The sequence below is a fragment of the Gavia stellata genome, chromosome 1, assembly GCF_030936135.1.
Source record: "Gavia stellata isolate bGavSte3 chromosome 1, bGavSte3.hap2, whole genome shotgun sequence".
NCBI classification, from domain to species: Eukaryota; Metazoa; Chordata; class Aves; order Gaviiformes; family Gaviidae; genus Gavia; species Gavia stellata.
This window is the reverse complement of record NC_082594.1, coordinates 10,072,738-10,086,583: the sequence shown is the minus strand read 5'-3', so window position 1 is coordinate 10,086,583 and position 13,846 is coordinate 10,072,738. Positions and strand designations below refer to the sequence as shown.

The 13,846-nt window shown below is 38.6% G+C and overlaps 1 protein-coding gene across 3 annotated transcripts in view; it reads right to left on the bottom strand.

Moving 5' to 3' along the window:
• Positions 1-7,058: 7,058 nt before the first annotated feature.
• The window catches only part of LOC104264353 (glutamate carboxypeptidase 2), a 28,959-nt gene continuing 22,171 nt past the window's right edge, over positions 7,059-13,846 (bottom strand). For 2 of the 3 annotated variants that reach the window (XM_059826345.1, XM_059826363.1), the window contains 6 exons: positions 13,360-13,451; positions 12,453-12,543; positions 11,384-11,648; positions 10,077-10,158; positions 8,290-8,382; positions 7,059-7,418 (listed from right to left, as the gene is read on the bottom strand). In XM_059826345.1, coding sequence (XP_059682328.1) covers positions 7,229-7,418; positions 8,290-8,382; positions 10,077-10,158; positions 11,384-11,648; positions 12,453-12,543; positions 13,360-13,451 — 813 coding nt within the window. In that variant the 3' untranslated portion in view covers positions 7,059-7,228. The remainder of the gene's footprint in view (positions 7,419-8,289; positions 8,383-10,076; positions 10,159-11,383; positions 11,649-12,452; positions 12,544-13,359; positions 13,452-13,846) is intronic. The other variant, XM_059826354.1, reaches the window with a different exon arrangement.

Here is a 13,846-nt window from a genome sequence, read left to right as displayed (position 1 = left end):
TAAAGTTTGGAGTCGGTAATGTTGAGTGGGTGGAAAAGAACAGAGAATTTGAGTGCCCTCGACTGATCCATGCATTGATGGAAATGTTTTAGAAGTTTCTTTGTGTTTCCTTGGCTGTCTGATGGCTCAGACATACCAGGGCAAGAGTAGGAGTCTGATATAAATGGCAGGGAAGTTTGTTGCTCACAAGAGCCCTTGAGTTACAACATTTCCCTCAGAAAGTGAAGTCCCCTGTAAAAAATCCTCATTCTGACTAGGTTGAGATGCTCTAGTTATTGGCTTATCTGGGCTGATCTTTTCTCTCCTAAACTACTTCAGGTCATGTAAGGGAGTGAAATATTCCTTACAAAAGAAAGTGATAGTCTTCATAAACCAGTCCTGCATACTTATCCAGTCATGTTTAAATCCATGCTCTTCATCAGGCATAGAAAAGTTATGAACTTCATGTATGTATTGCTTGAACAGATTACTAAACAACTGTGCAATCAACTGTTTTAAAGCAAGTTGGTCTCTTTCTCACAAATTATGCTAGTCCTAATCCAGTGTTGAATAAAGCCACATTCTGAAACCTCGTATTTTTGTAAATTGGAAATTTGGGGTTCTTTCCAGCCCTAAATTCTTGAAACATTTATTCTTCTCTCCCAGCTGAATAAGGGATTATTTACTGCTTCTTGCATGGACCTGTTGGAGCAGGTCCAGAGGAGGGCCACAAAGATGATCATAGGGATGGTACAGCTCTCCTATGACGAAAAGCTGCGAGATTTGGGGTTGTTCAGCCTGGAGAAGGGAAGGCTCCAGGGAGATCTTATTGTGGCCTTTCAGTACTTAAGGGGACTTATAAGAAAGATGGGGACAGACTTTTTAATAGGGCCTGTAGCAACAGGACAAGCGGTAATGGTTTTAAATGAAAAGATGGTAGATTCAGACTAGACATAAGGAAGAAATTTTTTATGATGGCAGTGGTGAAACACTGGCATGGGTTGCCCAGAGAGGTGGTAGATGCCCTGTTCCTGGAAACTTTCAAGGTCAGGTTGAACAGGACTCTAAGCAACCTGATCTAGTTGAAGATGTCCCTGCTCACTGCAGGAGAATTGGACCTGATAATCTTTGGAGGTCCCTTCCAACCCAAACTGTTCTGTTCTATTCTGTTCTATTCTGTTCTATTCTGTTCTATTCTGTTCTATTCTGTTCTATTCTGTTCTATTCTGTTCTATTCTGTTCTATTCTGTTCTATTCTGTTCTATTCTGTTCTATTCTGTTCTATTCTGTTCTATTCTGTTCTATTCTGTTCTATTCTGTTCTATTCTGTTCTATTCTGTTCTATTCTGTTCTATTCTTCAGCTTGTTATGCTGTGGAGGCCAGTGTAAGGAGTGACATTGCCACACAAGAATTTTTGTTGTCCCTCTTGGATCACACCTATAAAAGCTACCTCCTCCTATACCAGCTTCCATTTTCCTCAGTACCCGGGCTGGAAGTGGGGGTTCTCTTTAGCATTGTTTTGCTGCTCCTTTCTTGTCCCCCTCTTTTTGTTTCTGTACCTCCTTTACTTTCTCCCCTTTGCTGGTACTACTGGTTCCAAGATATGCAGCATAAGGAATGCAGTATCTATCCTGTATGTTCACTGTTTCCTCAGTCTTGGGACATGGTCTAAAAAACCCACTATACACACTTATAAATCACAAAGCCAAAGTTGTAGTATGATGTCTTACAAATGCTCCTCAGAATAACTGGAGCCAGAGAAAAACGAGCCTGATGTGGTGAGATCTGAAGTACAGCATGCCTGGAAGGCAAAGTCAAATCTGTGAGGAGGTGGAAGAAGCTGCTCCAAACCAAACCTCATCTCACTCTTAGCTGTTACGGATCATCTCACTTAACAGCCAAGGAGAGAGCTGTTAAGATGATCAGTATCCCATAAGACTCATCTCTCCTTGAGTCACTTCCTGACCAAATCGAAACCACATCTATCAGCCACCCTATTCTTTTACATGGGGCTTTTCCTGCTAGAACTAAGGTATTATCAGTGCGAGATACTGCTAAGACTGCTTCTCTGATAATAATTGGGTATTTTCTTCAATGCTGAAAATACCAACCTTAGCTAAGTTTAATCAAAGTTAAGACTTGAGGCTGATGGGAGATAAAACCAGTCCTAAGTAGTCACAAAAATTATGCAAGACAAGCAATGTGGAAAGATTACTAGGAAAAGAGATTTCTTTTCTCAGACCAGGTGACAAAACTGAAAAAAGGTCCAAACATAGACAAACTCCTGAACACGCAGTACTTCTTTAAACTAGTATCACTTTTAAAAATAGCAAGAAAACTATCAGTTACTGCATAGGCCTCATATTGAGCTCAGGACTGGCGAGAATTGCACGTGTTGAGAGTGAAAACAAGAGTGCTAGCTGAAGCTAGCAGAACTTGCAGTTAGCTACATATATTCTACTCAGTTGAAAACAAAAAAATCCCTGGTAAACTAGAAAAGCTCCACAAATGGCAAAGATACACATGCCAACTGCAAAACTAGCATGCATTTGTTTGTTGAATGCATAATTATGCTATGTAGCCTATTAGCAAAACCAGCAACAGTACACAAAAATACATAATATACAGAATGAATGCCGGGGCTTGTAAATTGTTGGTTGTAGCTGCTCAGCAACTGGGCCCAAAGGTTAGTATCTGCAGCAAGAAGGATATGCTACTGTTGTGCTTCTTGACCCATTGTTTGATTAAAGATTGAACTTGTGGCTTGAGAGATCAAAGGGCCCTGGTTTGTGGGAAAGGCATCTCTTACAGGAAAAATGGCAACAGGGGAATGCTCAACTGCAATTTCAAATCAGTAGTTTCCTTCTGACTCTGCCAGTTGCACAGTCCCCCAGAACTCTCCCATGGCCTCTGCAGTCTATCTGACTACCAGATTAAAAGGGTAGTAGATTTTGATGCTTTGAGTCGGAGTCTCTGTTATCTTGAACTTCAGGAGTCCATTATCAGATTCCAGCTAAAATAAAGTTTACATTGCTGGCAGCTGACAAGTTCAGCTTGCAAACTTTGACCCTTTCTTCTACAAGAGGAATGTACCCAGTGAGGCTGAGAGAGTAAAGGTCTGTGCACTGAACATAAACCAAATTATATCTTCCAGCATGTACAAGAAGTTTCTCAAGAAGACAGAGCCAGTCTCTTCAGTGGTGCAGGACAGGAGGATGAGAAACAACAGTCATAAACTGAAACAACAGAAGGTTCTGTCTGGATATAAGGAAAAGCTTTTCCATCATGAAGGCAGTGAAGCACTGGAATATGTTGCACAGAGAAGTTATGCGGTCTCTATCCTTGGAGACTTTCAAGACTGAACTCAATAAAACTCTGCGCAACCTGCTCTGACCTTGGAGCTCACCCTGCTTTGAGTAGGAGTTGGACTAGAGTTCTCCCGAGTTCTCCTCCAACCCTATGATCCTATGATTGTGTGATATTCTTCCATTCATTACAATCCCCTGCCCTGGGGAGCTGCTGTCCATCAAGTGAAAGAATACAATTTACTCTGACTCCAGCTGTGAGAGTTGGCTGCTCTGCTCCACCACAGTTATTGTTGTCGCGAATGAGTGGTTTAGGCCACTGCACATTTCAAACTGCTCATACAAGCAGAGATTAGCACAGGTCCCATCTCAAAGATCTTGACTACCAGTGATTGCTCTGTCTCAGCTAAACTAGATCTGTGTTGACAGCATCTTAATTTAGAAATTACGCTGTCAGGTCAACAGACTCTCCAGCCAAAGTAACATTGACATTGCTGGTTTCATGATAGTAAGGATTCATTTTAATACAAGGGTATGCCTTCATTTAATTTGATTTAGACTCTTAGTGCATAGGATGGTCATTGTATGGAGTTCTTTGGAAAATTTTGACAGCATCCAATTTGTGATCTTATGATAGGAAGTACTTTCTTCAAAAAATACTCTTCCTTTTTCATTTCACCTCCAGATTCTTTAATGTAATTGCTCAAGTTGGAAAGGATGCTCTCAACAATGCCACTGTGCCAGCTAGGTTCCTCCCTTTGCTTACTAAATACTTCTAAAGGTCTTGTCTTGTAATTAAGTCATCTGCTGCTGTACATAAATGGTGAATTTGTCTGTAGTAACTGTAAAAGCCAAATGAGTGTTTGCAAGGAGCTGTCTGGAATTAGGATCTTAGTTCTTCCAAGTATTAATTACAGCATATTTAGAAAATAAAAGAACTGAAAGTTGATTATAGCAAACAACTCTGCTAATGGCCATCTCTAGATGAAAACATCTGCAGTTACATGAACAACTGTCTCATGTTAGATGATCAATAAACTAAATTCAACATACTTAGTTGATTTGGGGTTTTGTTCCTGTTAACAACTGAATTTTATTTTTTTTACTTAATTCAACAGTCTTTGTTGGCCAATTCCTATAGGATAATATCAAAGCTTGAGAGCCAAAACAGCCTAATCTAGTCAACAGCACTTGGCAGTGTTAAGAGTGAATTTAAACTCCCTGTAGAAGTCTAGGGGAAAAAAAAAGACTTTATGTTGTTTAAAGTTCTGCTTCGCTGAAGGAGAATTAGCACACAAACCTTATCTTGACTTCTTGTATAGAAAGGATTTCACACTCAGGGCTTGAGCTAGCTAATAGCTACATCCCTGAGATACCCTGGCAGAACTAACAAAAAACACAGATGCTTAAAAAGTAGTTATACCTGTACCTGGCTTCTCATTGTCTGCCTTTCCTTAGTAGACTGCTTCATAGCATACACCTCCCTGCTCATGTGGCTGGTTCAGACAGTTTTTTGAGCTCTAAGAATCAATGGACTGGAAATGTTTCTCAGTGCAGCTATAAAGTTTGCAAGAACATTATTAACAGACAGTGCTTTTAATGTATGTTACATTTAACCATTGTTCCTCACTTGTCTAGTAGGAACTAGATGTCTTCATTTGCCAGCACATGTCAGTTGGCCTGATTTTGTTCACAAATGTGAAATGTGAGACTTGCTCCTTGGTATCATCCTAGTAAATGAGTCATGTGAAATGACATTTTTCAGTGCATACACAACTATTCTTTCATTTTTTGCTTTTTGTTTAGAATTCATAATCCTAGTGACACATATAAAAAATGGACAGTTGCATATGCATCCATGCATATATTTTGACTTATGGCTTGGACAGCTGACTACAAATCATGTAGCTTCAGTAATTAGCTACATAGCTTTGTCTTTTGTTGTCCAGTAATGACACCAGCCACTTCTGCCTGGAATAGTCTTTGAGGAACTGAAGGCTGCAGTACCTATATCTAGACTCCATAGAAGACTGACAATAAGAAACGAATTAGGGAGAAGAATGTTCTTATCAGAATTTTCATTGAAGTTCTTGAAGATTAAAAAGCATCTTTATTTAAAATTTAAAAACTGATCAATAACTTCAGAATGGACCATAACGTGTCTAAATATTAGATGCCGCCATGTCTAACTTAGGGCTTGCAGAACTAGACAGCTGTGCTTCCTTCCTCACAGAAATGAAGGAGTTTGAGGTATACACGTACAAGTGCGGACAGCTTACCATGGAATACCTATCGTGCTGTCATTATTGCCACCTGCTGTCTGTCTTTCCCTCTCTCAGCAAGTACCAGATAAAGACAAAAAGATGTCTTTGCAGCTCTTGAAGAATCTGTTGAACAGGCACAAGTTGCAGCCCAGTATATTGAGGAAAAACAGAACAAGTGCTGGTTTGTCATAACAATTTTGTAAATTGTGGTGGTTTTCTGAAGTGGGGCCAGTAAGATCCAAGATGATGCTGGATAAGCTAAGGATTAGAACCACAGTGGCTGTCTCAAGAGAAGTCAGCACCAAGTATTAGGCTTCTCAGGATGGAGACCAGAAAAGCTTCACGCTGACAAGTAAGTGGGGAAAAGCCCCCACAGACAGCATGAAGCATAATGTCTTTGACTCAAATCCCTTTGATATATGACTGGGTTATGGCTTGGGTAAAGAGCTGGACTGAGTCCATCTGAGGATCTTCTCTCAAAAAATTAAGCAAAACTCCATTTGCTTTTAAAATTCAACTGCTACAGGTTGTGGTTTGCACTGAACAAAGATGGGTCCAAAAGCAGACCCAAATCTGGGAGAAGTCACTGGACAGTTTGAATCTCATCTTACGAAAACATCATGTAAACCATTGTGTTACAACCAGCCTTATGGATGCTTCTTGTCTCTGGACCACTTAGCCTTGAATTTTTCATGTGCATGGGAACAGACTCAATAGGAGAGAGAGAACTTCAGTCCCTCTATCCTATTCACTGAAGTGGTTAGCAGACAGCCCACAGATTTTTTTTTAAATTAATGTTGCTGTAGTTTAAGAGTGTAACTGTCTCTGTATTTTGTATATTGTATAGCCCTGACATTGTATAGTATCTGCCAGCTATTGCCAAAAAGGGCCCTAATTAAACTTAAATGAAACAATGCTATGGTTAGGCCAGAGATTAGAAAAGGTTTTGGATAAAAGAATAAAAGTAGGTCTTCATCTTGAAAGACATATTTTGTGAGATGATTATATGTCTGGCAAGATATATTGACCTGTTTTCACTCTGGTAACTAGAAGGCTTCTTGCTTAATTTTATTTGCAAACAGCTGCAAGACTCAGCATGTGAAGAGAAGAACGTCATGGATGAGTATTCTGGGCTGGCTGCCCAAAACTTGTTATGATCATTATATATCCCTCACACAGTATGTGACAGTTTTCCCATCTTCATATGTGATTCTTTGTGTAAAAGAAGAGCTGAAAGGGCTGTCTTGGAGTATAATTATGCAACTCCAAGGTAAATAATAAAAAGTCAACAACAAAATTAGAAACGGATAGAAACATGAAATGACTTCTGGTCTCCTAATGCACTATGAGTAGTGCTATAATAATCAAGCTAGCAAAATTCAAAGCTCTGAAAATAAATCCAGTAGTTAGCAATTCTTAACATATGAAGCTGAGGGAAAACATGAAACTTTTTCACTTTCACTTCAGAAGTTATCTAAAGCCTGAGCTCTCCAAATGGAGTACATTACCTTGTTAACATTGCTAAATGCATTCCACTTGGGTATATTATTTGCAAAAAAAGAGATTTTTTGGATTTTGTGTTCTTTGTCATAATCCTCCTAGCATTTTTAAATGCTCCATTTTTAAGGCTTCTGCAAACTCTCATATGTAGTCTTCATTGACGATTATGTTGTTGATATTTATGCTACTTCTTTCAGTGTTTCTGCTGCTGCCTGTACAGTGAAGGCTGCAATGGAAATCTGCCTCTTAACTTCTTCCCAGGCTTCGTGTTGATCAGCTTTGTTTTTAATGTCAAACATGGCATCATAGATCCCTGGGAATGATTCTCCTGCATACTTGTTATGGCTGCTTGGAGCAAAGATAACATGTCTGTAGGGAAGTTGAGAGAAAAAAATAACAATATTCTGCATTAGGAAAATAAAACACATTATTTTCTGAATAAAACTAATCTGTTTCTATATCATCTGTTAAATTCTTGACACTGCAGATGTAAAGAAATAAGATTATTGCAACAACAGTACCTATAGTCTATGAAGCAAGAAAATAATATAAGCTAAATTATTCCACGTGAATTCCAGAACTTTATAGCTAAGAAGACTTGAGATAAAAAGTTGACTAAAGAATTTCCCTTCCCTCATTTTAGATGAAATGGAAAGATAAAAAAAAGCCAGCTTCTTTTCTCACAGATATACACAATCTCCAACAGATACAGACATTCTTCGAGGTAGGAAAGCTGATGCTTTAACAAGAGACTATTCTCAACATTTTTTTAATCAGAAGCTATGAGGGGTACAAGAACTGTAGATCTTAAGTTCTCTTTCTACAGCTACTTTTTAGTGGAACTTTTTAGTGGAAAGACTACTGTTCTGAACTATGCAGACTGGTAGAAGGACCAAAAAGCTACACCCTATTTCACTTTCAAATAATAATAACTTCCTAAAGATCTTTTACCACTGAAATGACTTGAACAGAGTCCAGGGCCAAACTTTTAAATCTATTTAGAAGCCCACTGAAATCAATGGAAATGAGTTTACTGACCTGAATAATCTCTTCCTCATTCTATATAGTGTATCTCACTGAAGTTTTCCCTCATGTTGTTTTCTGTTTTCAATCTTATTTGTCCTGTTTAATTTTTACCATGCTTAATAACATCATTCCAATTCCATTTAGAGACCTGTAAATCTTAGAGGAATTCTCATAGGGTACTCCAGGCAGAAAGTGAAAAATAAGCCTTTCTTACCTATAGAATGGCCTGCCAGGTAATCCAAGAGGATCGATGAAAGCCCTTTCTAGAAAAATGAGCTGATCATTTAGTGATCTGACAGCAAGTAGGCTAAAAAGAAAACAGAGGAATATGTTAGCTACGGAGTGTTTTGCCCATTCTCACCCCGTGCCCCAAGTACACAGCTCTGGATTTATGAAGGACAGCAGATGCAAGATGTTAAAGTGTAGCCCACAAGACAACCCATGTCAGCTAACCAGCACAACAGAATTATGCTGATCTGTACTGTGAGACAGCTCATTAATAACCTCAAAGTCTCTCAAAGATATTTTTAAAGGCCAAGGAATAGTGTCAAAGAAGACAGACTTTCAGTTATTTTCTCTCATGTTGCATCTTATTCCTTTATCACCTTTTCATTAGGACGCTTAGGCACACCATTCTCTTCTTTTGTACGACAGTTTTCTAAAGACCCTATTTTCCACAAAGGCAGGCAGCTGCAAATTAATTCAATAAAATCACATTTATTTTTATGTAAAACCACAACATCTGAGAAACAGGAACCTTGTGATGTTAGAATCATCTTTTGAATCATCCAAGAATTGTGTTTTTCTGACAGCAGATTGTAAATTCCCTAGAGCAGAGACCATCTGTGTCTGTGTGCTTTGAATAACTCTGAGCATACTACTGATGCTTAACAAATAAAAGAATTGTGAAGATTTTACTGAATATATGTGGGTTTGGTAGTTTAAATCCAAAGTAACTTACTGTAGAGCTTCATAGGCATTCACCAATAAAAAAAATGGTAAAATTTATATTACAGTAAGCCTGGAGTAACACTACTACCATCAATGAAATTGTTTCAAGTTTATATTGGTGTAAATGGAAATGAAAACTGTTTGGTTGAATTAATGCTTAAATTTAGGCCATCCATCAATGAAACCATTTTGAAAATGTCACATACATGTCATATGTCATAAATGTCATATTTTACATAAAAAATTATTGTTAAATCATTTATCTTGAAAGTTGCTGCCATTAAAAAGATGGCTTTTATTCTCACTTAAGTCTTCCATAAGGGTAAGCATATGGCTAAATAAGATTCTTCCCAAGAAATGTAACATACACATATGAATATATAAAAGGAAGTTTCGTTTCTCATTCTGGGCATTGCCTACAAAGAATAAATTAAGAATTAAGTCAAGTGCAAATTAGACCTTTTGGCATAGGTGGTGCATAGAATTTTTTGAAAGCTCATCAAAAAGCTTGCCACAACTACAATCATGGTACAGATATTTACTTTCTTTCATTAAGCGGTACCAGTATCTTGAAAACTAGAGTGCTGGCAAACAAAGACCACAAGTGAACATTTGTTCTTTAATGATAATCCAGTAACAAAATCTCAGGACGTGTCTGTACTTAGAGGGAGTTACACACCTGAGCTGGCTCTGCTCATGCTAACCAGCATTCTAGTCACATCCATGTATCATCCTGGCACTGCTCATCAACTAAAACCTGTCAAGAATTGACACTAATTAGCCTGGACACTTTTCGAAGCTAACATGGCTAGATTCCCAGGCTCCGCAGTGTCTCTAATGTCCACTAATTCAACATTTCTATACTTTGTTTCCTAGAGTAACCAGACCCTTAAAGACAAGAGTCCATAAGGACTTATAATGAAACAAATGCCTGACAGTCATTTGTCACCAAGGTTATTCAGGGGACTAAATGCAAGTGAAGACTACGCCCCCTGAACCCAGAGGACTACATGGAGTACTTGACTGGAAGAAAAAAAGAGTTAAACTTACTTATTGATATCTATTTGTTGCAGTCTTTCATGAAAGCTAGCAGCAACTTCTGTAAAATTCTTCGCAGCTGAAAAGAGAGCATCTGTAGGGAGCAGGAAGGAAGTTTTTAACTTCACATTCTGAAGGCATCATTTAACAAAGCAAATTCTTCCAATTAAAGCTGTATCTTTCACTGTGATCATGATCTGTCAATTCGCACTGAATGAAAATCAGATGACCCCATATTCCTACATTAAAAACTATGTAATTCTTTGTCAAAACTTGCCTTGGAGACAATAGAAACCAGTATTTTTGTGAATATTGTTTATTATTTTCTACTTGAAGAATGTACAGAAATACCAAAAACTAGAGCATGGATTGCCAGAACCGGACTGTTCAGGTAGGTCTGGATTTTATAAATCCCAACAACCTGTCTTTTACTGGCATGTCCCTCCACACATACAGGCTTTTGAGAAAGACTAAGAGTATATGTGTGTGTGTGTGTGTGTGTGTGCGCGCACACATACTCAATATTGGTCATTGGCAGCCAAGTCCTATACTGAATACAATATAATGTTTCCAGTAAAATAAAGGCTTCTCAGGCAGGAGACATATTGTGAATCCCTATAACATGAAATAAAATTTCACATGCGAGCACAAGATCCCTCTTGTGGCATAGGGATGAACCATTCCTGCCTGACCAAGCCCTGAGGCAAAATTCTCATGGTGCTTGCACTTGCCATCATGTGCCCATAAACTGAAAAAAGAGAAGTTCTGACTGGATATATGGAGAATCTTTTTACCCCGAGGACAGTCAAGCACCATGGTCCAGAGAGGTTCTGTAGTCTCTGTCCTTGAAGGTTTTCAAGACCAGATGGGTTAAGGCTCTGAGCAACCTGGTCTGATCTCAGAGCTGACCCTGCCCAAGGCAGGTTGATCTAGAGACTTCCTGAGGTTCCTTCTAACCTGAATTATCCTATGACCCTATAAGCAGTGTTGGACAGAGAATTATCCAACACCATAAGCTGCAAAGCAGTGTGATTTTTTTTTTTTAGGGAACAAGACAAAGGTCTCTTGTAGCCAACATTGGTGAACCATGCACAGGTCAAAGAACATCCAACTGTAAGTGTTAGCTCAACTTGGCAGTGGCATAGTCTCTACACAGGCATGCCAGTGACAAAATATTCAAATTTCAAATTATTAGAGGATGTGTTTTATTTACTGTTCATACAGCACAAGGTAAATACCAGGTCATGACTAAAACATACATTAAGATAAGGCACTGCTAGCATTAACAAAGAAGGAGTGCAATGAAAGACTGTACGTACCAAAGGATACATTGTATGTTGCCAGTTCCTCTTCATGATTCCTTGACAAATTGTAGATGATGTGAGCATAGTTGCTCACAGCTGATGCATAATCTCTACAGTCGAAAGGAAGCACAACGGAGTTGGCCAATTCAAACACCAGCCCTCCCCGTACCTGAGCTACTGTCAGATGATTCTTGAAAGTGGGATCATAAAACCTCTCCACAATTTCATAGGTTTCATAGACACTGTGGTAAACTGGATAGCTGCTAAATTTTTCTACATTCTGAAACAAATAAACCCAAACAAAACCATTATTCAGCTGTGGATACTTCAGCTTTGCTTGAAAACCTTTGCTGTGGGATTCAAGGCACTGTAAAGTTAAGTGTTCAGGTCACACTACTCCTATGTAGCCACTACAGACAGTCAAATGAGAAGAACTGCTCAGTGCTGGCTCTCTTAGACATCAACCTATGATGAGATGAACGGTCATTTGGAGATGTCTCTCTCCACTGACCCTGTACACAGCCTAAATAAGGTAGTTAAGAACAGACACATAACTTTTAGGTGGCTAAATTAAGGTGAAACTGCCCTTCCTCTCTTTGCTTGGATCTCAACAGTCATTTCTGTTTGTGTCTTTGGATATCCCTTTTCAGAGGAAAAGACCACATTGAATAGATTGCTCCTTCAACATTTCTCAGTTAGTCTCATCTCACAGTATGCTCCAGAGTCAAACCCATGTTTTCCATAAAACATGAACTGTTCTGCATGCAAAGCTTCATAAGTTATTACAAATCATTCAAAAGTTATCATAAGCCCCTCATAAGCCTTCATCAACCATAGGTAATTTCGAGCACATCCATTTACCCTGAGCAAAGGTCCTTTTGTCTGACTGACACCAAGTTGACCATTCCTATTTATAAAATATTTGTGTTGTAGTAGCACACAGAGTTCTAGCAATGAACTGGGACTCCACTGTGACACACTAAACTGAACTACTGCAAAAAGCTGTCAGTCTAAATGGCTCACTTACAGGTGATATTATTCAGGCAGTTACAGGGGAGACAAAATTACAAAGACACAAACTTACCCAATTTTTACTGTAACGTGCTCTGCCTGAAGCGATGCCAAGACGTTGAAAAAAGACTTCAAAGTCATTGCCAGAACCCAGTTTATTTATTCTTTTAACAAGAAAGAGGAAAATGCCTTGAGTGACAGTACTTAAAGTATAATTTGAGTTTGCTTCCAAGTACTGTGGCAAATATTTATTCTGCAGTCGCAGTCACTACACATTCCTTCCCTAGTATGCTCTTTCTGTCAATATACCATGAATTGCCTGTGACCCCTACATTATATGCACCTCATCAATTGCATTCTTAGAGGAGCAGAGTCATTCTCAGAGGCAGAGAAATCAAACTCTCAAGAGGAGAATTTAATTCACTGTCTTTAATCACTGAGAAGACCCAATGACCTTCCTCCTGCTGAACTTCCACTATCCCAAGCTCTGAACTCAGAGGAATCACAACAGTACCAGCATGGTTCCATGGGATAGAATCAGTCTTTGAGATTCTATAGAGAAACCCTGGTAAATTTGAAGGACAGTGTTGTAAAATTCTGTCTGGTGTGCTCTCCAGCCACCTAAACTCAGAGGCCTTCCAGGAGACTGGAAGCAAGTGCAAGGGAAAGCTGCTGTGTTAGCATCTTGTGTGCCTGCCGCTGGCTTGTGCATACTACCCTTTGTCTAAATCTCTACAAACTACACAGATGCGTTACTTTTCATATATAAAGCCTCCTGTTCATGCTACAAAAGCAAGTTCACAAAACTGTTGTACAATAGTGTATCAGCTGCAATCAATAAAACTCTGAAATTTATACCAGCTGAGAATCACACCATTCCTTTTAGGCACTCAATTTTTCAAGTGGATATTTCTTTAAAACCCACACTCTATGAGTTATAATAACTTTTGGTATAGCGTTTATTTCCTTTTGTCACTGACCTGGGGACCTCTTTATATTCTCTTGATGGATTTTTTTTATACCAGCTCTCATAAAGAGATTTTCCTTCAAACCCCTCATCAGGACTTGGTATCTAGAAAAACGTATATTGTAAAAAAAGAAAAAGGGTAAAGTTTTAAATGTTACCAAGCAACAAATCTACAACCTGTCATCACATAAAGCCTATGGCTTAGGGCAATGAATAAGTCACAGTCTTAAGTCCCTCAACCTTTCTGCATTTCCATTTTAACATTTCAAACACAGCATTTTCCAGAGGAATAGTTTATTTGCTAAAAGTAGGTAATTTTAGGTGGAAGAAAACACAGGGAAAGCAAAACTTTTCAAGTCAGTATTTACCTTCTGATATTTCTTTATGAGATTTTCAGCCATTTAATTTAAATATTCAACTCAAAAATCCCTCACAAAACCAAAACTTTTTGTTTCACTTTGGCAGGAAACTTCAGCTTTGTCTCAGTTTAATTCAAAACC